This window comes from Mustelus asterias, chromosome 13 (genome assembly GCF_964213995.1).
Source record: "Mustelus asterias chromosome 13, sMusAst1.hap1.1, whole genome shotgun sequence".
Lineage (NCBI taxonomy): Eukaryota > Metazoa > Chordata > Chondrichthyes > Carcharhiniformes > Triakidae > Mustelus > Mustelus asterias.
Genome location: NC_135813.1, coordinates 17,224,452 through 17,251,395, shown reverse-complemented (window position 1 = coordinate 17,251,395; position 26,944 = coordinate 17,224,452). Strand labels below are relative to the sequence as shown.

Sequence of the window (26,944 nt, the reverse complement as noted above, 5' to 3'; positions counted from 1 at the left end):
ACCCTCTGAGAGGAAAAGTTTCCTGCCTACAGTATTGGCCTCTGTGGATATACTTGGATTGGAAGCGGTTCAACTGATTCCTGGGATGAATGTGTTATCTTACAAGGAGAGGTTGAGCAGTTTGGGCCTATTGGAATTTAGAAGAACAACAGGTGACCTTACTGGAATACATAAGATTCCACGGGGGGCTTGACAGAGTCGATGCTGAGAGCATGCACCCCCCCCCCCCCCCCCCCCCCCACCGCCAGTGGGTACATAGAACTAGGAGGGAAACAGTTTTAATAATCCACAGTCTCACATTTAAGTTGGAGATGTGGAGGAATTTCTTCTCCCAGATGGCCCTTCATCTTTGGAATTTTCTTCCACAGAATCTGAGTCATTGAATACATTCAGGGTTGGGTTAGACAGATGTTTGATTGAACGCGGTCCAAGGACATGGAGGGGCAGGCAGTCCTGAGCAGAGTCAAACGCAACTTGAAACATTAACTCTCAGTCTCCACAGATGCTTTGTGTTTCTCACTTTCCAATGCTTTCCGTTTTGATTTCCCATTTCAAGCATCCGCAGTATTTTAGTTTTATTTTCCGAGTGTTTCCCTTTTCTCCAAGAAATATGCACGCCATCAGATTGTCATAGAATCATAGAATCCCTGCAGTGCAGAAGGAAGACACTCGACCCATCTAGTCTGCACCGACTCTCCGACAGTATCTTACCCAGGCCTTATCCCCGTAACCTCATATATTTACCATGCTAATTCTCCTAACCTACACATCTTGGGACACTAAGGGGCAATTTAGCATGGCCAATCCACCTAAACTGCACATCTTTGGGCACTTAAGGGGCAATTTAGCATGGCCAGTCCACCTAACCTGCACAACTTTGGGCACGAAGGGGAAATTTAGCATGGCCAGTCCACCTAACCTGCATATCTTTGGACTGTGGGAGGAAACCCTCACAGACACGGTGAGAACATGCAAGCTCCACACAGACAGTCACCCATAGTTGGAATTGAACCCGGATTCCTAGCGCTGTGAGGCAGCAGTGCTAACCACAGTAGCAACGTGCTGCTGTGCCATCTGGAATGCCACTTTGCTAACTCTCTGTAACCTTGATTAGTGTCCACAATGGAACTTGTTGGTGAGGTTTCATTTAGAACCATTGAAAGGTTACAGTGCAGATGAGGCCATTTGGCCCTTTGTCCCTGCACTGGCCAAAAAAAAGAGGACGAAAGAAAAAGCGAGCTGCTCATTTTAATCCCATTTTCCAGTACCTGGTCTGTGTCCTTGCAGGTTTCAGCACATCCGGTACAGATCCTGGTACCTTCTAAATGAGTTGAGCATTTCAGCCTCAACCACAACTTAGCCAGTGAATTCCAGACACCCACCATGCTTTGGGTGAAAAGGCTCTTCCTCATATCCCATATAATCCTTCTCCCAATCACCTTAAATCTATGCGCCGCCTCCACCCCCCAGTAATTGACCCCTCAACTAGAGGAAGCACGTCTTTGTCTAATAAATGTTTTTTTTAGACATTCTATTTTGATGAATGGAGCTGAAGAATTGGAAGCGCACAGCCTGGAAATCACCCCTTGAATTCTTGCATGTTTCGAAACTAGGGGAAAGAAATATCCTAGTGTATTTGAACCAAGTTTGTCAAATAAAAAAGTTGATTTTGGGGCGGCACAGTGGTTAGCAACTGCTGCCTCACAGCGCCAGGGACCCGGGTTCAATTCCGGCCTTGGGTCACTGTCTGGTCTCCCCGTGTCTGCGTGGGTTTCCTCTGGGTGCTCCCGTTTCCTCCCACAGTCGAAAGATGTGCGGGTTAGGTTGATTGGCCGTGCTAAAATGACCCTTAGTGTCAGGGGGATTAGCCAGGGAAAATATGTGGGGTTATGGGGGTAGAGCCTGGGTGGGATTGCAGTCGGTGCAGGCTCGATGGACCGAATGGCCTCCTTCTGCACTATAGGGATTCTATGATTCTATTTCCTGAATTTTGCCTTGGTGCGAGGCCCGCACCCTTTAAAATGTATTTTATTTAAACGGATTCACTTCACAACAAAGCCTGCAGTGTTTTTGGAGCAATACCCACTTGCTTTGCAGTCTGACAATACTTGCACAGGTAGCTTACAGAGCTCTGTGTATACTCTCCAGCAGGTGGGAAAACTAACATAACTCAACCTGTGTAAATTTGCCATGAAAATGTCTCGGTTTTTCTAATCATCCTCCTGTTAAAAGGAGCACAACATGGTGCCACACAGGGGTCCAGATGGGAGCACTTGGCCACTTTAATGCCCTCTATCTATTTCATGGCACGGTGGCACAGTGGTCAGCACTGCTGCCTCTCAGCGCCAGGGACCCTGGTTCGATTCCCGGCTTGGGTCACTGTGCGGATTCTGCACGTTCTCCCCGTGTCTGCGTGGGTTTCCTCCCACAGTCTGAAAGACGTGCTGGTTTAGGCGCATTGGCACTGCTAAATTCTCCCTCAGTGTGGTAATTGGTAAAAAATTGCAGCATGCTGCTGTGCAGAGGGACCTGGGTGTCCTTGTGCAAGAATCACAAGGAGTTGGTTTGTAGGTGCAGCAGGTAATTAAGAAGGCAAATGGAATTTTGTCCTTTATTGCTAGAGGGATGGAGTTTAAAAACAGGGAGGTTATGTTGCAGCTGTATAAGGTGCTGGTGAGGCCACACCTGGAGTACTGTGTACAGTTTTGGTCTCCTTACTTGAGAAAGGATATACTGGCACTGGAGGGGATGCAGAGGAGATTCCCTAGGTTGATTCCGAAGTTGAGAGGGTTGGCTTATGAGGAGAGACTGAGTAAACTGGGGCTATACTCATTGGAATTCAGAAGAATGAGGGGAGATCTTATTGAAATATATAAAATTATGAAGGGAATAGATAAGATAGAAGCAGGGAAGTTGTTTCCACTGGCAGGTGAAACTAGAACTAGGGGGCATGGCCTCAAAATAAGGGGGAGCAGATTTTGGACTGAGTTGAGGAGGAACTTCTTCACACAAAGGGTTGTAAATCTGTGGAATTCCCTGCCCAGTGAAGCAGTTGAGGCTACCTCAGTGAATGTTTTTAAGGCAAGGATAGATACATTTTTGAACAGTAAAGGAATTAAGGGTTATGGTGAGCAGGTGGGTAAGTGGAGCTGAGTCCACAAAAAGATCACCCATGATCTTATTGAATGGCAGAGCAGGCTCGAGGGGCCAGATGGCCTGCTCCTGCTCCTAGTTCTTACGTTCTTACGGCACGGTGGCATAGTGGTGAGCACTGCTGCCTCACAGCGCCAGGGACCCGGGTTCGATTCCCGGCTTGGGTCACTCTCTGTGCGGAGTCTGCATGTTTTCCCCGTGTCTGTGTGGGTTTCCTCCGGGTGCTCCGGTTTCCTCCCACAGTCTGGAAGACGTGCTGGTTAGGGTGCATTGGCCGTGCTAAATTCTCCCTCAGGGTACCCGAACAGACGCCGGAGTGTGGCGACTGGGGGATTTTCATGGTAACTTCATTGCAGCGTTAATGTAAGCCTACTTGTGACATTAATAAATAAATAAACTTGTGAATTTAAAACCATGCGTTATGGTGAGGGTGCTTCACTTCTGAGGAATGTTATTTCAAACGATAGTCAGAGAGGCAATTGAAACGGCAAGATGAAAAGTCTTTTATTTCTCAAAGTTTGTTTTTGTTTTAAATCTTATTCAGCAACATTACGTTGAGAGACACAGCACTGATGTATTGCCTGACTCGGAATTAGGCAACTGCTGTGGTCAGATTTCACATGCATATGCTCCGCTGCCCTGTACGTTTATTTTTTGAGATGACCATTAGTCGGTCAGTTTAATTCCCCGTGTAAGGCATCTGTGGACCTCTGTCCGTGCTTTTTAATAGTTTGAGAAAAAAATAAACTCCCGCCGCATTATGGTTTCAGTAGCTGTAAGGAAAAACTGAACAGCTAAAGTCATCAAAGAAGTGCCGAGGGTTTTGTGTATTTTCTGAAGCTAATAAAATAATGTTATTCCTGGGGTTGCTGACTAAAAAATATAAAGCAAATATTATTTTTAAAATTAGTTTTGTGGATGAGTTCTACTTTCTGAAACGGTTCTCGGTGTACAATGGCTCTGCAGTCAGTGGTGAGGTGATGGATCTCTCCCCTGATCACAAGGTAAAGTAATGTTTCAAGTTTATTTATTAGTGTCACAAGTAGGCTTAAGTTAACACCGCAATGAAGATACTGTGAAAATCCCCCAGTCGCCACACTCCAGCGCCTGTTCAGATACACTGAGGGAGAATTTAGCATGGACACTGCACCTAACCAGCATGTCTTTCGGACTGTGGGAGAAAACCAAAGCACCTGGAGGAAACCCACGCAGACATGAGGAGAACGTGCAGACTCCGCACGGACAGTGACCCAAGCTAGGAATCGAACCCGGGTCCCTGGCACTGTGAGGCAGCAATGCTAACCACTGTGCCACCGTGCTGCCCCCAAAGATAGCTGACTACAAATATCTTGCCATCTCTGGTGTGAATTTCCCCTTTCCTGGCATAAGTTTGTGTCCAGTTTGCCTCGAGAAGATCTCTGGTGTCCAGTGAGCCTGGTTTCAAGGAAAGAGTGATCCACCCTCAACAGGTTCTGGACTGGCCAGGGTCCCTGCTTGGCCAACCTTCACAGATGGGATTTCAATGCCAAACTTCTATGTGCCTGTGGGAGAGAGCAAACTCTGCACCACACCATCGAATAGTGCCCAATCCACAGAATCATTAGAGGCCTCTCCAAACTCAACACAGCAGGAAGGGAAGAAACGAGCTTGGCTTCGGAACTTTGCATTCACTAAATAAATTATAAAATTCTCACAGGCAGCAAACCAGGAAATACATGGCACTGATAATCATTCAATTCTACTGGGTTTTTTTTATAGAGGGAAATAGATGATTGGTGCATATACATAGGATTAAGCTAAACGCTAAAATATCAGGAGCTTAATTTTTCTTTTGAAAATCAGTGGAAAACATTTTAAAATCCCAAGATATGTAAATTAGGGGGATTAGCAGGGTAAATACGTGGGGTTATGGGGATAGGGCCTGGGTGGGATGCTGTGTCGGAGAGTTGCTGCAGACTCGATGGGCCAAATGGCCTCCTACGGCACTGTAGATAATGTAGTAAGTTGCCATTCCACAAACTAAAATGAAATCTTTCAGAGCCAGAGAGGTTGCTGTCCATTAACTATAGACTCGGTATTCACGTATGGATTCATTCTTCTTCTCTGCATGCCCAAGTGGACAACCTCTCGTTTTTCCAAGTTATGCGGCACGGTAGCACAGTGGTTAGCACTGCTGCTTCACAGCTCCAGGGTCCCGGGTTCGATTCCCGGCTCGGGTCACTGTCTGTGTGGAGTTTGCACATTCTCCTCGTGTCTGCGTGGGTTTCCTCCGGGTGCTCCGGTTTCCTCCCACAGTCCAAAGATGTGCGGGTTAGGTTGATTGGCCAGGTTAAAAAAATTGCCCCTTAGAGTCCTGGGATGTGTAGGTTAGAGGGATTAGCGGGTAAAATATGTGGGGGTAGGGCCTGGGTGGGATTGTGGTCGGTGCAGACTCGATGGGCCGAATGGCCTCCTTCTGCACTGTAGGGTTTCTATGATTTCTATGATTACTCCATCTGCCTCATCGATAATCCCTCTGCAGACTCTGTGTCCTGCCCACCTAGCTTTGTATCTTCAGCAAATTTTCACAGACTCAAAATAAATTGGAGAAATTAGGACTACCTTGGAGAATATTGAAGCTGAAATGTTGATTTGAATTGAAAATCATACAGGATCTGGACAAGATAGATGGGGAGCAACCATTCCCCACTTGTCAAAGGATGGAAAACAAGACGGCACAGATTTAAAGTAATTGGCAAAAGAGGCAAAAGCGATATGAGAAAAAAAAGCTTTTCCACTCGGCGAGTGGTTAGGACCTGGAATTCACTGCCTGAGAATGTTAACAGTCTTGTTACACCTCCTTCAACAAAGTGTGACTTTTCCGAGGGTTTTTACATTGAGACTGAGGTCCTCACAGATGGAAGTCACCTGATTTGACATGAATTTCCAACGTTCCTCAATAGATCCGGAAGTCTCCCATTTGACATCCGGACTCTGTGATTAAACAGAGTCGGAGGCCACAGTTAGGCCTGTACAGTGGGGAAGGGAAGAAGTCATCCATTGTTACAGGACCTTCGAGAATTGACTCGCGAGCAACGGGAAGAATTTATATTGCCAATTGTGAAGCAGATTGTGCTGGACTTAGGAAAGTGCTCTGCTATTGACAGGGCGGAATAGTTGAATTTAAAAGTCATTGGCTCTGAAAGCTAATTACTGCAGGAAGAATAATTATATTGGATCAGTAGCATCCACAGATGGGATTTTGCTTCTAATGCTGCGATGCACAAAACAGATGTACGATCACTTTGTCCGGACATTACGAGCTATAACATCTTTTGAACTATAATGTTGAAACTGCTGACAAGCAGAAGAATTAGTTGAATGTGAAAATGATCCTAATCTAACTCTTTAAGTGGATTCTTGTTCACAATTAAATGACTTTAACAGATTTTCAACCCCAATTAGCTGAATTCTGGAAGTTTTATTACAGAAAGTTCCAAACCACACAAATTTCTCGCCGTCCTACATATGTGGTTTATTCATCTGTGCTTTGTCCAGAATTGTTGAATTGTTGGGCAGGCCCAGTGGTTAGCACTGCTGCCTCACAGCGCCAGGGACCCGGGTTCGACTCCAGCCTTGGGTCACTGTGCGGAGTTTGCATATTCCCCCCGTATCTGCGTGGGTTTCCCCACCCGAGTGCTCCAGTTTCCACCCACAGTCCAAAGATCTGCGGGTTAGGTTGATTGGTCATGCTAAATTGACCCTAGTGTCAGGGGAATTAGCAGGGTAAATAAGAGGGGTTATGGGAATAAGGCCTGGATGGGATTGTGGTCGGTGCAGACTCGATGGGCCGAATGACCTCCTTCTGCACTGTAGGTTTTCTATGATCTATCTGTGATCTGAGTATTATTGGGGAAAAAAAAGACATGGGGTGGAATTTTCCTGTCCCACCCGGCGCGGGAATCATAGCGGGCGGGGGCGGATCATGCAAAGATCCGCTGACCTCTGGCGGGAATTTGCAGCTTTGAGGTGAGTGCGGCCGGAAAATCCCACCCACGCTATCAAAGATTTCCGTCTTAAGCACAGCTGAAAAGAAAATGCCAACGGTAAAAGCAACAACAATTTATTTTGCATGAGAAGAGAGTACTGATTGGTTGGCAAGTGGATCCAGATTGGTAGAAGCGTTGCCATGGGGACTGCAGCAGGGAACAGTTAACAGTCAAGCATTTTGTTTATAACAATATCTATTTTACAGTGAACAATCCATATAATGCTTCCAGATTTTTTTAAAAATGAAGCTTGTAGTGCTGATTAATACATTTTAACCTCACAAAGACTGTTTTGAGAAAAATCTTTAATTAAACTAAGAGCAAAAGAAATAGAAGCAGGTGTAGCCCCCATTTGGCCCCACGAGTCTGGGCTACAAGTCAAGTAAGAAGTTTAACAACACCAGGTTAAAGTCCAACAGGTTTATGTGGCTTTTGCTACCAAATAAACCTGTTGGACTTTAACCTGGTGTTGTTAAACTTCTTACTGTGTTTACCCCAGTCCAACGCCGGCATCTCCACATCATGGCTACAAGTCAACACCATCATAGCTAATCTGATTGTGGCCTTAACTCCACTTTCCTGCCTACCCCCCGATAACCTTTGACTCCCTTATTGACCTCAGTCTTGAATATATTCAAGAATATTATTTGTTTTGATACGATCACCTCTCAATCTCCTAAACTCCAGTGAATATAGACCCAAACTGCTCAACCTTTCCTCTGACCACAACCCCTTTTTCTCAGGGATCAGCCTAGTTAAACTTCTCTGAATTGATCGCAATACAAGTATACCCCTCCGTAAGTAAGGAGAACAAAAGTGTACACAGTATTCCCGGTATGTGTTGCCAATACCCTGTGGAGTTGTGGCAAGACCTCCTTGTTTTAATACTCCCATCCCTTTTGCAATAATGGCCCACATTCCATTTGTCTTCCTAATTACTTGCTGTATCTGCGTGCTAAACATTTGTGATTCATTTACAAGGATATTCAGATCTCTCTGTACCACAACATTCTGCAGTCTCTCTTCATTTAAGCCATATTCTGCTTTTCTGAAACATCTCCTTTTACACTGCAGAAGGAGGCCTTTTGGCCCATCGAGCCTGCACCGACAACAATCCCGCCCAGGCCCTATCCCCGTAACCCCACATATTTACCCTGCTAATCTCTCTGACCATGGCCAATCCACTAACCTGCACATCTATGCATTGTGGGAGGGAATCGGAGCACCCGGAGGAAACCCACGCAGATACGGGGAGAACGTGCAAACTCCACACAGACAGTGACCCAAGGCATTTTCACAGCATTTGGGGCGGCACAGTGGCACAATGGTTAGCACTGCTACCTCACAGCGCCAGGGACACGGGTTCAATTCCGGCCTGGGTCACTGTCTGTGTGGAGTTTGCACATTTTCCCCGTATCTGCGTGGGTTTCCTCCGGGTGCTCCGGATTCCGCCTACAGTCCAAAGATGGGCGGATCAGGTTGATTGGCCACGCTAAATTGACCCTTAGTGTCAGGGGGATTAGTAGGGTAAATGTGGGGGCTACGGGAATAGGACCTGGGTGAGATTGTGGTCCGTACAGGCTTGGTGGGCCATCTGCACTGTAGGGATTCAATGATTTCGACGATTGTTCGCCTTGTCTTTCAATTGGATACCAACCTTGACAACCTTAGTTAGACACGGAAGGTGCATTCTTCTTATTGCATCTTTCACTTGCTTTAATTCTTACTATATTTTGAAAGTACTATTATAATATTCAGATTAAAAAGTGGGAAAAGTGCACATACTAAGTATCTGAAATAGTCATTTTGGAGTTGGCTTAGTCCATGTTTTGCACTATGGGCTTTTCCAGGTTTGCTGCTGGTTCCACTGAAAATACTTCATTCCTTTTAGAAACTGCAGCTCAGCCGGATATGCCATCCTGCCCCAAGTCTCGTTCGTCCACGCCTTCACTTCTACATTCTCTCCCGCTCATTCAAACCTTCAAGTTTTTTGCGTTATTTTCTTCTTTCACGCAGTGTGGGCGTCGCTGGCTAGGCCAGCATTGGCTGGCTAGGCTAGGCCAGCATTCTTGTTGCCCATTTCCATTTGCTCTTGAGAAGGTGATAGTGAGCCGCTGCAGTCCATGTTTGGCAAAGACACAACCATGCTGCTAGCAAGGAAGTTCTGGGATTTTGACCCAGGGAAGGTACGCCAACATTGTTACAAGTCAGGATGGTGGGCGGCTTGGAGGAGAATTTGTAGGTGGCACTGTTCCCATGCATCTGGTGCCCTTGCCCGTTGAAGCGGTAAAAGTAGGGGGTTTGGAAGGTGCTGTCGAAGGAGCCTTGATGAGTTTCTGCAGCTGGTACACACTGCTGCCACTGTGCATCAGTGGTGGAGGGTGTGAATATTGAACTTGGTGAATGTGGACCAAACGAGCACACTACTTTGTCCTGGAGTCTTGAGTGTTGTTGGAGCTCCACTCATCCAAGCAACTGGAGTGTATTCCTAACACTCCTGACTTTGCGCTTTGTAGATGGTGAACAGGCTTTGGGGAGTTCACAGAATTCCCAGCCTCTGGCCAGCTCTTGTGCTGTTTGTGAGCAGATCTCCCACTCACCTGACGAAGGAGCAGCGCTCCGAAAGCTAGTGGCATTTTCTACCAAATAAACCTGTTGGACTTTAACCTGGTGTTGTGAGACTCCTTACTGTGTTTACCCCAGTCCAACGCTGGCATCTCCACATCATCAGCTCTTGTAGCCACAGTATTTATATGGCCGATCCAGTTCAGTTTCTGGTCCGTGATTACACCCAGGATGATGATCGTGTTTACACTCCTCCATGTTCTTGCTCCTCTAACCTGCTTCTGCTCTATAACTCCAACGTTGCTCTCTATTTCTTCACAAACTCTCTGCCCCTCCGACTTCAACCTCCTGTTCATTGCACCCCCATTGGTAGAAATACCATCAGCCACCCAGATCCCAGTGTCTGGAATTCTTTGCCTGAGCTTCTACCCATCGCTCCCCTGTCCATCTCGATGATTTGATTCATTATTGTCACATGTGTTAGCATACAGTGAAAAGTATTGTTTCTTGCGTGCTATACAGACAAAGCATACCATTCATAGAGAAGGAAATGAGAGAGTGCAGAATGTAGTGTTACAGTCATAACTAGGGTGTAGAGAAAGATCAACTTAATGCAAGGTAGGTCCATTCAAAAGTCTGACAGCAGCAGGGAAGAAATTGTTCTTGAGTCGGTCGGTACGGGACCTCGGACTTTTGTATCTTTTTCCCGACAGAAGAAGATGGAAGAGAGAACGTCCAAGGTGCGTGGGATCCTTCATTATGCTGGCTACTTTGCCGGGGCAGCGGAAAGTGTAGACAGAGTCAATGGATGGGAGGCTGGTTTGCATGATGAATTGGGCTACATTCACAACCCTTTGTAGTTTCTTGCGGTCTTGGACAGAGCAGGAGCTATAGCAAGCTGCGGTACAACCAGAAAGGTTGCTTTCCATGGTGCATCTGTAAAAGTTGGTGAGAGTCGTAGCTGACATGCCAAATTTCCTTAGCCTCCTGAGAAAGTAGAGGCACTGGTGAACTTTCGTAACTATAATGTCGGCATGGGGGGGACCAGGACAGGTTGTTGGTGATCTGGACACCTAAAAACTTGAAGCTCTCGACTATTTCCACCTCATCCCCATTGATGTAGACAGGGGCATGTCCTCCACTATGGTTCCTGAGTCGATGACTGTCTCCTTTGTTCTACTGACATTGAGGGAAAGATTATTGTTGCTGCACCATTTCACCAGATTCTCTGTGTCTTTCCTGTGCTCTGTCTCGTCATTGTTTGAGATCCGACCCACTACGGTGGTGTCGTCAGCAAACTTGAAAATCGAGTTGGAAGGGAATTTGGCCACACAGTCACTTACCCTGCCCAATCTGCGACTCAATTACCATTTTATCTGATCCAGAATTTTAGGATGAGTTTTATTACTTGAGTGAGAGAGGGGCCACACAATGGGCGCGATTTTACGCCCTCGCTCGTCCCAAAACCGTAAAATCCCACCCGAGATCACGGACCTTTCCATTGTCCACCCCTCGCCCGCTCAAATTTCCATGGTGGGCGGGATGGTAAAATTCCATCACACACACATATTGGTGTATAAGGAGTATAGTAGGCGGCTGAGAACACAGCCTTGTGGGGCACCGGTGTTGAGAATGATCGTGGAGGAGGTGTTGTTGCCTACTCTTACTGATTGCGGTCTGTGGGTTAGGAAGTCTAGGATCCAGTTGCAGAGGAGTGCAAGATGAAAAGCTGCAAAATGCTCCAGTTCTGTGCTATCAAACGACAACTTTATATTTGTTGAATTTCAAATTTCTCCATTAAAAACAAGCTTCACACTTGTTTTCAATGTTTATGATGTTTCAGCTTCTACTTTAATCCCAAGTGCATTGTAATCATTTAATCCGTCCCATGTTTTCGCTTTTGAATATCGTTTTACAAGCAGTGCACTTTACATGCTGTCTGTCAGGAGACTTCAAAGTGATTGGCTGCTTGCCCCAATTTTATGATATCATTGTTGCTGGAAACCTGGAGATACCCTTTGACCGAGTGCCAGGTTCAAGCTGGCATCGGGGAAAGAGAGCTCTCTGCCGCGGAGGTTGTTGGGTTCGCCGCAAACACCACCCCTGCTGCGTGTAAAACCCGGGCCACGATTTCACAGGGGTTATCAGGTTTCCTTTTTAATAGCAAGCTGCAAACGATGATGTATTTGTAAGGGTGTAAAAAAAAAAGCACAAAAGCCTGACTATTATATTGGGAGTAACGATTCCATGGTTGATGTGCCTTGGCACAGATTGGTTGGTGAACATTTTTGATATCCTGGCTCTGAACAAAACCAAATCCCCACCTTTAAAACTTTGTTTATACGCAAGGTCTGCCAATATTTATTAATTTTGTTTTATTCATTCATGGGCGTCAGTGGCTGGGCCAGCATTTGGTGCCCATCCCTAGTTGTCCATGAACTGAGTGGCTTACTAGACCATTTCAGAGGGCAGTTAAGAGTCAACCACATTGCTGTGGCTCTGAAGTCACATGTAGGCCAGACACCTGAATAGGCAGGGAATAGAGGGATATATAGACCACCGTAGAGGCAAAACGTCTTTAGTTTAGGCAGGCATCATGTGTCAGCACAGGCTTGGTGGGCCGAAGGGCCTGTTCCTGTGCTGTACTGTTCTTTGTAAAACGTTCAGAGCTTTTTTCCCATCCCTGCGTGCTCACTTACTTAGAGCACCTCAATTATAGGATATTGTTTCTTCTTGAGCTATTATGAAAAAAAATGATATTGATTTAGCCTTACAAAGGACACTTTGGCTGGAATTTTACCATCCCGCCCACCATGGAAATCTGAGCGGGCGAGGGGTGGACAATGGGAAGGTCCGTGACCTCGGGCGGGATTTTACGGGTTTCGGGACGAGCGAGGGCGTAGAATCGCGCCCATTGTGTGGCCCCTCTCTCACTCGAGTGATAAAACACATCCTAAAATTCTGGATCAGATAAAATGGTAATTGAGTCGCAGATTGGGCAGGGTAAGTGACAAGTGCACAACTCGGCACAACAGGAAACAATTGCAAATATTAATTGATAAGCCAATAATAAATGAAATTAATACCATCCTGACTAAACTGTGGCACTTTCCGAGGTTAACTGCCCTGAATTCCATTAAGTCCTGTCATAGAATCATCATAGAATCCTTATTGCGCAGAAAGAGGCCATTTGGCCCATCAAACCTGTACCAACAACAATCCCACCCAGGCCTTATTTCCGTAACCCCACATATTTACCCTGTTGATCTCCCTGACACTAAGGGGCAATTAACATGGCTAATCCACCTAACCCACACATCACTGAACTGTAGGAGGAAACCGGAGCACCTGGAGGAAACCCACGCAGACACTGGGAGAACATGCAAACTCTGCATAGACAGTCAGCCAAGGTCGGAATTGAACCTGGATCCCTGGCACTGTGAGGTAACCGTGCTAACCACTGTGCCACCGTGCCGCCCTGTCAACAAATAGTAGCCCAAAGGGGTGGGATCATGTTTTGTAGTGTTGTACATTTTCTCTTGATCATCTGGTATTTCCCTTACTAATCCATGGACATTGTTGCCCATTGCTGTCCGAGGTGAGCTTTCTTTTATATATTCTTTGGGATGTAGATGTTGCCAGCAAGGCTAGCATTTGATGCTCATCCCTAATTGCCCTTGCACTGAGTGACCTATGGGTATGTAAGCTTTTGATAACAGTATAATATTCTGTCTATGGTGGATAATGTTTATGAACTTTTAAGTTAGTTATTTTTAAAATGGCCAGATGGAGCTTCTGTTAGACAATTAACAATCAAGGTAATTGGGGAACAGGAAAACACTTTGTGAGAAGCTATACTTGATGGATTTATGACTCCAATGGCCACAGCGTCTGAGTTCAAGGGTTTTTATCTGCTTTTGAAGGAATACAAACTTAGAAACATAGAAAATAGATCAAAAGCAAGCTATTCAGCCCTTCCAGCTTGGTCCGCCATTCGTTTTGAACATGGCTGATCCTCAAATTCAGCATCCTGAACCCCTCCTTCCCCCCCCCCATATCCTTTGATCCCTTTAGCCTCAAGAGCTATACCTAATTTCTTCTTGAAATTGCACACCGAATAGTTCACAGCGTTTAACCCAGGATGACAACTTATGCTAAAACAAACCATGTCTTACTTTAATTGATCTCTGCCAGAGATCTGGCACGGTGGCACAGTGGTTACACTGCTTCCTCACAGCGCCCGGGATCCGGCTTCAATTCCAGCCTCGGGTGACTGTCTGTGTGGAGTTTGCACGTTCTCCCCGTGTCTCCGTGGGTTTCCTCCAAGTGCTCCGGTTTCCTCTCATACACCAAAGATGCGTGGGTTAGGTGGATTGGCCAACTAAATTGCCTCTTAGTGTCGGGGGGGCAGGGTAGGATGATAAATACATGGGGTTACAGGGAGAGGGCCTGAGCAGGATTCTTGTTGGTGCAGGCTCGATGGGCTGAATGGCCTCCTAGACTGTAGGGATTCTCTGAGGGGATACCTTATTTTCTGATATCTGTGGGGCTTAGGTTAAAATATGTTGATGAGAGAACGTAGCTTCATTTCTGACAGTTTGGTACCAAGAGGGAATGTGCATTTGTTTGTGATGGAATATAAACTTCTGAAATTTGAGGAAGTAACTGATTGGGTTGTGTCTCAGTTTACAATCCAGAAAGCAGGGGTTTTTGTATTGTAGCCAAAGCTGCTGCTGATACAAAAATATGTAGAAAACAAAGTTGTGAGGAGGATACAAGGGGCGGGATTTTCCAGCCGTGTTCGCCCCGAGACTGGAAACTTCCACCCGAGGTCAACGGACCTTTGCATGGTCCTCCCCCGCCCACTACAATTCCCGTGGCAGGCGAGTCAGAAAAATTCCACCCAAGGAGTCGACAAAGGGATTGAGATAGGTTAAGCGAGTGAGCAAAACTTTGTTAGATGGTGCATTATGTGGGAAAAATATGAAGTTGTCCAGTTTGGAAAGAAGAATCGAAAGGCAGAATATTATTTAAACAGAGAGCAGTCGGAGAGGTGAAAAATTCTGGTTTTGAGTTGTTGCGAAAGACTGAGTTAGAAACAGAAACTAGAAGCAGGAGTAGGCTAGTTGGCCTTTCAATCCTGCTCTGCCATTAGTCTTGATCATGGCTGATCATCTTATCCAATATCCTGATCCCCCCCCTTTCTCCCATATCCCTTGATCCCTTTAGCTCCAAGAACTATATCTAATTTCTTCTTGAAATCAGACAACGTTTTGGCCTCAACTACATTCTGTGGGAGTAAATTCCACATTCACCACCCTCTGGATGAAGAAATTTCTCTTCACCTCAGTTCTAAAAGTTTTACCCCTTATCCTCAAACTATGACCCCCTAGTTCTGGACTCCCCCACCATTGAGAACATTCTTTCTGAATCTATCCTGTCTAACCCTGTTAGAATTTTCTAAGTTTCTATGAGATCCCCATTCACTCGTCTAAACTCCAGTGAATATAATCCTAACCGACTTAGCCTCTCCTCATATGACAGACCTGCCATCCCAGGAATCAGCCTGGTAAACCTTCCCTGTACTCCCTCTATAGCAAAGACATCCTTCCTCAGATAAGGACACCAAAACTGCACACAATACTCCAGGTGTGGCCTCACCAGCGCCCTATACAATTGCAGTAAAACATCCCTATCCCTATACTCCAATCCTCTTGCTATGAAGGCCAACATGCCATTTGCTTTCTTTAGTGCCTGCTGTACCTGCGCGCTTACTTTCAGCGACTGATCCACGAGGACTCCAAGGTCTCGTTGAATATCCACTTCTCTCAATTTACACCCATTCAAGTAATAACCTGTCTTCCTATTATTGCTACCAAAGTGGATAACCTCACATTTACCCACATTATACTGTATCTGCCATGCAGATGCCCACACACTCAGCCTGTCCAAATCATGCTGAAATATCTCTGCATCCTCCTCACAGCCTAGCCTCCCACCCAATGTTGTATCATCTGCAAATTTGGCGATAATACATTCAGTTCCCTCTTCCAAATCATTAATATGTAATGTGAACAGTTGGAGTCCTTGCACAGATCCCTGCGGAACCTCACTAGTCACTGACTGCCTATCAGAAAAAGGACCATTTATGCCACGGCATTTATGTTCGAGTGATATTCTGCACTGAGGACCTTGCACCTGATCTAAGGTTTCTCAATCAAAGAAAATATTCTTTGCAACTATATAAAAAAAATTCAACTTGCATTTCTCACGGCGGTGATTTGACTAATTGTGGTACATTACTTTTCTTCACAGACTACCTAGTAACATTGCCCCACGTGCAGAAGTATTTGAAATCTGTACGGTATATTGAAGAGCTGCAAAAGTTTGTCGAGGAGGACAATTACAAGTAAGTGCACATGTTTGTTTTACAACCGCACGGTGTTCAGTGAAAGGACTGCATTGATTGGGGAAGTAACTTACGTCATGCAATGCTCGGTTGCCAATGCACTTCTGTAACTTATACAAGAATAAGAGGCTCACCTGGGAATTGCCGACTAACTTGGGAATAATGATTACCTTACCTCAAGGCCTGGACTATTTACAGTTTGGTAATTATGATGTTTATTGGAATTTTAGTTCGGATAAGATGATTTCATGAGCCCAAGGTCGGAAGTGCTTTGACTGCAGTGCAAGCACACGCCAAAACCTTTTTAAAAAAGTGAACTAAGTGTTGTAATTTGAACACAATATTTATGAAAAGCACTCTCTACTGTAAATACGTTCCATGCACAAACAAACATGGTCACAAATGATTATGGTTGAACACCAATAAAAGTAACAAAATAACTGAAATTTATACTGCACCTTTTTTAAAAAAAAATGTTTCTCTCTAAAACACCAGAAGAGGCTGGTTCCAGAATTACAAGAAAAACAAACATAATAGGTGACAGTTTTTTAAGTGGAGGAGTTAGCTTTTCCCCCATCCTGGCAGGGTTAGTTTGTGTGGGAGGCTGCTGTCATCACGTAGTAATGATCGTATTTTTAAGAAGAGAAAACAGACCTCTTCATGCTATTAAGAGGCTTCAGGCAACCAGCAGACCACATCTAAACTTGCACTGTGTAAGGCACAGAGATGCGCTGTGTAATGTGGTTCTCAGTCTAGAGATTTCCCTGTACGAAGCATTTATCCCCCCATAGAGCTTCTTTGTGTACTGCAGACGTTCAGTCTATAGTCATGTACTGCTGGGGCTTTAGAGGTCTGTAACTAACACTGGGTAGATGTTGTCAAGTTCCCAATGGTCTCTAAAATAAGCTCACTCTAAAGTCCTCTTCTGGACCAGGCCAGACTGAAATTGGAACTGGGCTGGCTTTTCACCCGGTGTGACATCTGGAAGAACCCACAAGATGCAGAACAAATCCGAATAGCCGTCTTAAATGTCATATGTTCCAAGGGCAGCACAGTGGTTAGCACTGCTTCCTCACAGCGCCAGGGACCCGGGTTCAATTCAGGCCTCGGGTGACTGCCTGTGTGGAGTTTGCACATTCTTCCAGTCTCTGCGTGGGTTCCCTCCAGTTTCCTCGCACACTCCAAAAGATGTGCAGGTTGGGTGCATTGGCCATGCTAAATTGTCCCTCAGTGTCAGGGTTAATAGGTGGGGTTATGGGGATAGGAGCTAGGTGGGATTGTCAATGGTGCAGACTCGATGGGCCAAATGGCCTCCTTCTGCACTGTAGGGGGATTCTATGATTGGCTGGTTAACCTGCTGCTGCTGCCGCTTCCCAAAATGGAACCGTGAACCTGGTTCATTTGGAAGAAGCAAGGTTTAAGGAAATGCAGCTCGATATGAGGCGGAGTGGGACAAGCCAGTCAGTGTTCCTGAAGAGGATCAACAGTATCCGAGTGAAAATGGGAGCAGCTATCCAAGGTTACTCGCACAGAAGAGAGCGCCAACTAAGTGACAACTGGCTTACACCTGATGATGTAGAGTCACAGGTCGGAATCTTATCACTGTTCATGCCAGTGGGATTTTCCTGTCCCGTCGCAGTGAACGGAAATTTGGCAGGTCACCAATTTCTCCGACCTTGCTGCAGTGGGAGCATGGAATGAACGACTGGCCCATAGAGTTTTACAGTACAGAAAGAGCTTGTGTTGTTCTTGGTGACACTTCCCATTGAGTTAACATTGGACGTATAACCACCATAGCTGTGGCTTCCGTCTGTGGCAAAGCAAATAATCGAACGCAGTGGAAATGCTATCAAACTGGCAGCAATTTTAACTTGAGACTCCTGAGGTGAACTTCTCCCATGTTCAGGTTCTCATTGCCCATTGCGGGGAGAGTGGAGTTAAGGATTATATCAGGTCAGTTATGATCTCATTGAATGGCAGAGTAGACTTGATGAGCCGAATGGCCTACTTCTGTTCCCACATCTTATTGTGTTTTGTTCCTTACTTAAGAGGCAAAGTTTGAACAGTGCCGTGGGGTTGCTCACATCCACGTCAGTGTCTTAAACACAGATGAATACCCCTGACTATATCTGAGACACGGTGGCACAGTGGTCAACACTGCTGCCTCACAACGCCAGGGAGCCGAGTTCGATTCCTGTCTTGGGTCACTGGCTGTGCGGAGTTTGCACTTTCTCCCCGTGTCTGCGTGGGTTTCCTCCGAGTGCTCCGGTTTCCTCCCACAGACCGAAAGACCTGCTGGTTAGGTGCATGGGCCATGCTAAATTCTCCCTCAGTGTACCCGAACAGGCGCCAGAGTGTGGCGAACTAGGGGATTTTCACAGTAACTTCATTGCAGTGTTAATGTACTACTTGTGACACTAATAAATAAATAAATGAGGGGATGGGGGAAAGATTTTCCTCTGGCCTCCTCATTGCTATCCAACTGTTGGCCAAGAGATAACCGGAGAAGCTAAAAATGGAAGTGGCGGGTTACTGAAATACGAGGTGTGAAAAGCCCAAATTACCCAACTTTTACATTGTGTCAGATTCTGAACAGGAAACTGCTGAATACAAAAAAAAAATCTATTTATTTAGACAGAGAAGAGGAAAATGTGTCTTTTCAAGAGCTAAGCTCCTCGAGTGTGTTCTGAATTTAATGAGCACAGATTTGCCCTGTCTGTGGAAAAAGAAAAGGAATTCAACCAATTTGCTTTGGCATCTGAAATTTACAGGAAAATGTTGGCTTTGAAGCGAGTGTTTTTTAAAAAAAGGCTGTTGGAAGGGATTTCAGATTATTCGCACGTCTCTTTTCATAGAGTCATACAGTGCAGAAGGAGGCCATTCAGCCCATCGAGTCCACACTGACCACAATCCCACCCAGGCCCTATCCCCATAACCCCATGCACTTACCCTGGCTAGTCCCCCTGACACCAAGGGGCAATTTAGCATGGCCGATCTACCTAACCCGCACATCTTTTTATATAACCTCCAACTCCAAAATAACTTCTAATTCAAATCTAAAATCGAATATTGTTGAATTTGATCAAATAATTTCGATCTGAATACACGGCACAGTAACGACGTTATCTGACCAATGTTGTGCTCTCTCCTCCAATTTCCAATCACTGTCTCGGCGGCGGGCATCATTGCGGGCGGGACGGAGAGCTGCTAAAAGCCGGCGGCCCGCCAAATTTTCCCACCTCGCCCACTGATGCGCGTTATCACACACGAGGCTTGATGCTCAGGAAATAAAGGCTTTTATTTGCTGTAACAAGGCAGCTACTAATTATATACACGATCCCAGACTGAGGGGTCCCAGACAGAGCAGAGACCTTTATACCTCTCCCAGGAGGCGGAGCCCGACTGGGATGTACCACAATAACTATAATACAAAGGTGTAACAACCCGACCCTAACCCCAACAGCAACAAGTAGAACAACCCATCCCTAACCCCAACAGCAACATATATACATACTTGTAGTACTGGCCAGACCCTGGCTCAGTACTATCTAGTGGGAACCAACGATGGTTCACCACACCCACGAGGATGCCCGCCGGAAAATCCTGGCCCGGTTGCGGCTATTGCTGCGTCTGTCAGAGGGGATTGATGTTCAATGGCACATGATGGGTTTCAGTGCTGCTGGGTGGCATGGAATTGGTATCTGTGGTTTGCAGTTGGTCAAGGTTGAATGGTGGGCTGGGTCCGAAAATTCCATCCGACTGTGGAAGATGTTTCGTAAAGATGCACCTTCTCAGAGGTTTTATCTGTAACTTATCTACATCTAGAGGGATCTGGTCACTGGAAGGGTAGGGGGTTTTAGTTCAGATAAGCAGCATGGTCGGTGCAGGCTTAGAGGGCTGAAGGGCCCTCTCAGTGGGTGGTGAATCTCTGGAATTCTCTGCCCACTGAAGTGGTGGAGGCTACCTCGTTGAATATGTTTAAATCACGGATAGATGGATTCCTGATCGTTAAGGGAATTAGGGGTTATAGGGATCAGGCGGGTAAGTGGAACTGATCCACTTCAGATCAGCCATGATCTTATTGAATGGCGGGGCAGGCTCGAGGGGCTAGATGGCCTACTCCTGCTCCTATTTCTTATGTTCTTATGGGCCTGTTCCTGTGCTGTAATCTTCTTTGTTCTTTATCGCCTCCTTCCGTCGGGAAAAAGATACAAAAGTCTGAGGTCACGTACCAACCGACTCAAGAACAGCTTCTTTCCTGCTGCCATCAGACGTCTGAATGGACCTACCACGCATTAAGTTGATCTTTCTCTACACCCTAGCTATGACTGTAACGCTACATTCTGCACCCTCTCCTTTCCTTCTCTCTGAACGGTATGCTTTGTCTGTAGAGCGCGCAAGAAACAATACTTTTCACTGTGTACCAATACATGTGACAATAATAAACCAAATCAAATCTCCATCTGTAACTAGAATCAATGTCCAGAAGATTGTATCTGGTTTGTTAAAGGAGCATTGGTTTTTGTAGCTTAATGGTACTTTATGATTCTCTTTGACAAAGAGAGATGATCCTTTGCTTTGACAAAGGGTCATCTGGACTCGAAACGTCAGCTCTTTTCTCTCCTCACAGATGTGCCGGACCTGCTGAGATTCTCCAGCATTTTCTCTTTTGATGATGGTTCTCTTTCCTTTTAACTCTTTGCTTCCCTGTTCGGTGTGTTTGGCATTAAACAGCTGAACTCTTTTTTTTTTCCCCTCAGAATATGTTGTCCCCCTGTATCAGGCTATTTCCTTCCATATTTTGCATTTTCCCTCGAGGGCATTTGTGCTTTAAACCCTTGCCCATGTCATTTGATAGAAAGCCACACTATGGAATGAAAACAACGGTGGCACAGTGGTTAGCACTGCTGCCTCATAGCGCCAGGGACCCGGGTTCGATTCCACCTTCAGGTGACTGTCATTGTGGAGTCTGCACGTCCTCCGCCGTGTCTGCGTGGATTTCCTCCGGCTGCTCCGGTTTCCTCCCACAGTCCGAAAGGCGTGTAGGTTAGGTGGATTGGCCATGTTAACTTGCTCCTTGGTGTTGAAGGATGTCTGAATTGGGTGGATTGGCCATGGTAAATGTATGGGATTGCAGGTTTATGGTGGGCGGTGGGACAAGGGCGGTGGTGGTGGTGGTGGTGGTGGTGGGGGGGGGGGGGTAGTTGTACCTGGATGGGATGCTCTTTCAGACAGATGGTGCAGACTTGATGGGCTGAATGGCCTCCTTCTGCACTGTAGGGATTCTATGGTTCCAACCTGTAAAACTGGCTGTGCTTTTATCATTTCCCGGTGTGTGAACTTACATTGCATCGGTGGTGATATATTTTGAGGTACTTCCCTATAGATACTGAAATGTGGTGATAATGGTGCATTGCACTTGCTTCGGAGAATCCAAGTTGCTGTAGCAACTGGTAGCTCCACATAAATGTCATAGCCTGGAGCTAGAGTGATGGTGGAGTCTCCAATTTCTTTCCATCACACGGCTGATCAGGAATCTCTGCCACTCTTACCGCCTGCCATGGGCGAGTGCTGGGAGAGTTTGCTGATTGATACTCCCTCCACCTGTCTGGCCGCGTTACACACGCACCTTCAAGTCCTGGGGTGGGACTCAAAACTGGAGCTTTTATCTTAAAGGCAGGGATGCTACCCACTGATTGGCAAGACTTCCTCAGTGTGGAAATGTCATTGTCTTATAAACGGGATGTTGCGCTGAGGCCTGGCCTTCTGGTTGGCCGAATGTACAGGATCTCACAATACTGTTCAAAAAAGTGAAGGGAATTCTCCCGCTAGTCTGGCCACGTTCATCTCTCAACTGGTGTCATCAAATAAAAACAATGAACTGATCATGTGTTCCACATTGGGTAAATCAGATACATTGTTTACCTCCGTAAGACCAGTGACTACACTCGGCTTTTGCTGCTGTACTGCACTGGGGGTGGGGGGAGCCCGGCACTCGAGGGCGGGGGGGGGTGGAATGCTCCACTGGGGCAGGGGGGGGGTGGAATGCTGCACTGGGGCAGGGGGGGCAGAGGGCTGCACTGGGGCAAAGGGGCGGAGGGCTACACTGGGATGGAGGAACGCTGCACTAGAGGGGAGCGCCGCACTGGGGAGAGGGGAGAGAGCGCCGCACTGGGGAGAGGGGAGAGAGCGCCGCACTGGGGAGAGAGTACCGCACTGGGGAGAGCGCCGCACTGGGGAGAGGGGAGAGAGCGCCGCACTGGGGAGAGGGGAGAGAGTGCCGCACTGGGGAGAGGGGAGAGAGTGCCGCACTGGGGAGAGGGGAGAGAGTGCCGCACTGGGGAGAGGGGAGAGAGTGCCGCACTGGGGAGAGGGGAGAGAGCGCCGCACTGGGGAGAGGGGAGAGAGCGCCGCACTGGGGAGAGGGGAGAGAGCGCCGCACTCTGGGGAGAGGGGAGAGAGCGCCGCACTGGGGAGAGGGGAGAGAGCGCCGCACTGGGGAGAGGGGAGAGAGCGCCGCACTTTGGGGAGAGGGGGGAGGGCGCCGCACTCTGGGGAGAGGGGAGAGAGTGCCGCACTGGGGAGAGATGAGAGAGTGCCGCACTGGGGAGAGGGGAGAGAGTGCCGCACTGGGGAGAGGGGAGAGAGTGCCGCACTGGGGAGAGGGGAGAGAGCGCCGCACTGGGGAGAGGGGAGAGAGCGCCGCACTGGGGAGAGGGGAGAGAGCGCCGCACTGGGGAGAGAGCGCCGCACTGGGGAGAGGGGAGAGAGCGCCGCACTCTGGGGAGAGGGGAGAGAGCGCCGCACTGGGGAGAGGGGAGAGAGCGCCGCACTGGGGAGAGGGGAGAGAGCGCCGCACTGGGGAGAGGGGAGAGAGCGCCGCACTGGGGAGAGGGGAGAGAGCGCCGCACTGGGGAGAGCGCCGCACTGGGAGGGAGCACTGGACTGTTTGAGGTGCTGCCTTTTAGCTGAGACATTGGAAGAAGGCTCCCTCCGCCTGCGCTCTCGGGTGAATGTAAAGACATTTGGCACTATTTTGAAGAAGGGCGGGGGAGTTAGCCCCGGTGTCCTGGCCAATACCGAGGTCTGAGGCAGCATTACAAAAGCAAATCGCCTGATCATTATCACAGTTCTGTGGGTGGGAGATTTCTATGAAAAAATCAGTAGCCGTGTTTCCAACATTACAACTGTGAGTAGAATTCAAAAATAGTCGAGATTTAAAGAGCTTTGGGATGTCCTGAGGTCATAACAGGAGCTTTAAAAACACAAGTCTGTCTTTCTTCTTCATTTCAAACGCCATTCATCGGCCATGAAGCACTTTGAGATGTCCTAAGGGTCTGAAAGATTCAATATAAACACGTTTTTCCTTCAGTTACTTTGACAGATTCTACCTGGAGCAAACGTTTTCTAAAATAGTATAGAGACTCGCCTATTCCAACCCTGGCTGGCCCCCCACCTCTCTCGCTCCATAAACTTCAGTTCATCTGCTGCCCGTTCTGCTGCACCAAGTTCCACTCTCCCAACACGCCTGTCTTCACTGACATTCATCAACTCCCAGTGTTTCAATCCTGTCCTAGCCTTTGGCTCTCTCTCTGTAAACCTCCTCCAACCTTGAAGCTCCCCAGTCTCTTTTTGTTCCTCTGACACAGTGACCCTTTGTGCATTGTCCACTCTCTTCACCCCACCATAGCAACCAGGCCTTGCTTGGGAAACCCATTGCTAAACTCCACTGTCTCAAAACTTATCTTGAACATCTTGCAAAACCATTTTGTGATCAAGCTTCTGGTTAAACCCTTGTAAGTAAAATGAGAAGCGGGGACACCATTCTACATCACAAGTCAGGCGTGCGATGGTATATTCCCCGCTTGCCTGGATGGGTGCAGCTCCAACAACACTCAAGAAGCTTGACACCATCCGGGACAAAGCAGTCCGCTTGATTGGCACCACATTCGCAAACATCCACTCCTCCACCACCGACGCTCAGTAGCAGCAGTGTGTACTATCTACAAGATGCACGGCAGCAATTCACCAAAGATCCTTAGACAGCACCTTCCAAACCCACGATCACTTCCATCTAGAAGGACAAGGGCAGCAGATACATGGGAACATCACCACCTGCAAGTCCCCCTCCAAGCCACTCACCATCCAGACTTGGAAATATATCGCCGTTCCTTCGCAGTCGCTGGGTCAAAATCCTGGAATTCCCTCCCTCACGGCATTGTGGGTCAACCCACAGCACATGGACTGCAGCGATTCAAGAAGGCAGCTCACCACCACCTTCTCAAGGGCAACTAGGGATGGGCAATAAATACTGGCCTAGCCAGTGATGCCCACGTCCCACAATTGAGTCAAAAAATTAAAGACACAAGCTGAATACAAGTTGCTTAATCTGACACAAAGTTGGAAGATTATTATCTGGGACCCTGGAGCTGTGAGGCAGCACTGCTAACCACTGTGCCGCCCTCGAAGGTCTTCAAGGGAAGGCCCAGGTGGTGGTGGAGCTCCTTCTACTGCCTGCTAACTGTGCGGCTTGCAAGGCCATTTCCACGGGTAGTCGAGAGCCAACCTCATTGCTGTGGATCTGGAGTCACGGGTGTCTGTAAAGATGTCGATTCAGTGGCCGTTATTCCGCAAAGGTTTTGTGAATTGACAAGGTGTGCGGCAAAGCTATTTGAGAATGAAGGATGAAGAGTCAAGTTGCTCCTCTCTCATCTGAATCTCAGAAAACTGGACGGCCTTTTAAAAGACGGCACGGGTGAGTTCCTGTAGCCTGGTCACCTCTTACAGTCACCAACGGGTGTGCGAATGAGCAGGAAATCCCACCCTCTGCAAGCTACAGGCAGGTACTATCCAGGTTCCAGCTCATCGCAAGGAAGTTCTTGGCTATTAATGAAACAGTGAATGACAAGTGCATCACTGGGGAGGCCCAGGCGAGAGTGAACTGTCCTCTAACCAAACGACTCACAAGGCCGTTCCTGAGGAGGGTTAAGAGTCAACCACATTGCTGGAGGTGTAGAGTCACGCTGTGTAGGCCAGGTTGGGTAAGGATGGCAGATGCCTTTCCCAAAAGGGCGTTAGTAGTGTGGTGAACCATTGTTGGTTCCCACCAGGTAGTGCTGAGCCATGGTCTGGCCAGTACTATGAGTCTGTAGATATGTTACTGTTGGGGTTAGGGTTGGGCTGTTCTACCTGTTAATATAGTCCTATGGTACACCCCAGTCGGCTCCGCCTCCTGGGAGAGGTATAAATGTCACTGCTCTGCCTGGTGACCCTTTAGTCTGGGATCGTATACTGTATATAGTAGCTCTGTTATTGTTGGCAATAAAAGCCTTTATTTCCCAAGTACATCCAGCCTCTCGTGTGTTATAACGCGCATCAAGTAGATCAGGTGGTAAAACAATCCGACAGCCTTTATTGGTCACCGTCACTGAGAAATTAGTTTTTGTTGTGTTACCAAGATTTAAATTTAAATCTAGGATCAGTCATGGTCCGCTCCGAAGTATACGGTGGCACAGTGGTTAGCGCTGTTGCCTCTCAGCGCCAGGGACCCGGGTTCAATTCCAGTCTCAGGCGACTGTTTGTGTGGAATTTGCACATTCTCCCCGTATCTGCGTGGGTTTTCTTCCACAGTCCAAAGATGTGCGGCTTACGTTGATTGGCCATGCTAAATTGGCCCGAGTGTCGGGGGATTAGCAAGATAAACATGTAGGGTTCAGGGAATAGGGCTAGAGTGGGATTGTAGTCGGTGCAGACTCGATAGGCCGGATGGCCTCCTTCCGTACTGTAGGGATTCTATGATTCTATGTCTCCAGAAGATTACGCTGGGTCACTGGATTATTAGTCCTGTAACATTATTACAGTGCTACTGATAGTTCATTCATAATAAAAATGCTTGTGAGTTATGCCATCCACGATGATGGTTATTTTCAAGCTCGTGTCCTCCACTCTGTGTTAGACTCTGATTTGTGATCAACAGTAAAGTTTAAAGTTAAAGTTTATTTATTAGTCACAAGTAGGCTTACATTCACACTGCAATGAAGTTACTGTGAAAATCCCCTAGTTGCCACACTCCAGCGCCTGTTCGGGTACACTGAGGGAGAATTTAGCATGACCAATGCACCTAACCAACACGTCTTTCGGACTGTGGGAGGAAACCGGAGCACCCGGAGGAAACCCAGGCAGACACTGGGAGAACGTGCAAACTCCACACAGACAGTGACCCAAACTGGGAATCGAATCCAGGTCCCTGGCACTTGAGGCAACAGTGCTAACCACTGTACGCACTTGAATTGTTCTCTGAGTGAGGAATATTTGTCGGGGAAATTAATTTTTTTTTAAAGGGCTGCCAAAGTTTCCTAATGAATGAAAGATTTTTACATTTGGCACTGTTTGATATTTATCGCTCCATCGACATTCTTTCCATCCCTCCATCCTCGCCCGTAGCCCGGTGCCATTTTGTCCCTCTCCTGATCAGCACTTTCCTTTCCCAGTGGCCTTGCCAATCGCAACAAAATGCGCAGCCAGCGATTTTAAAAACACGGGTCTGCTGTTTGGCAAAACAGCTCACCCAAATTAATGAAGTGTCATAAGAATATGTTACAATCCATTCCAGAATTTTCGAACACATTCCTTCTGAAGAAAGAAAGTAAGAAAACCCTGGTAGCTTTTAAAACATCCAAATACTTTAAATGGTATCAGCGGCTGGGGGTATCTCATTTCATAGCACCTGAAAGATACAACACAGGTTCTGCATGCCCACCAACCTAAAATGCCAGCCACAGCTATTTTG

General features: G+C 47.1%; 1 protein-coding gene across 4 annotated transcripts in view; it reads left to right on the top strand.

The window, feature by feature from the left end:
- The window catches only part of ralgps1 (Ral GEF with PH domain and SH3 binding motif 1), a 758,896-nt gene that overhangs the window by 533,603 nt on the left and 198,349 nt on the right, over window positions 1-26,944 (top strand). For all 4 annotated transcript variants that reach the window (XM_078226428.1, XM_078226430.1, XM_078226431.1 and 1 more), the window contains one exon: window positions 16,062-16,155. In XM_078226428.1, coding sequence (XP_078082554.1) covers window positions 16,062-16,155 — 94 coding nt within the window. The remainder of the gene's footprint in view (window positions 1-16,061; window positions 16,156-26,944) is intronic.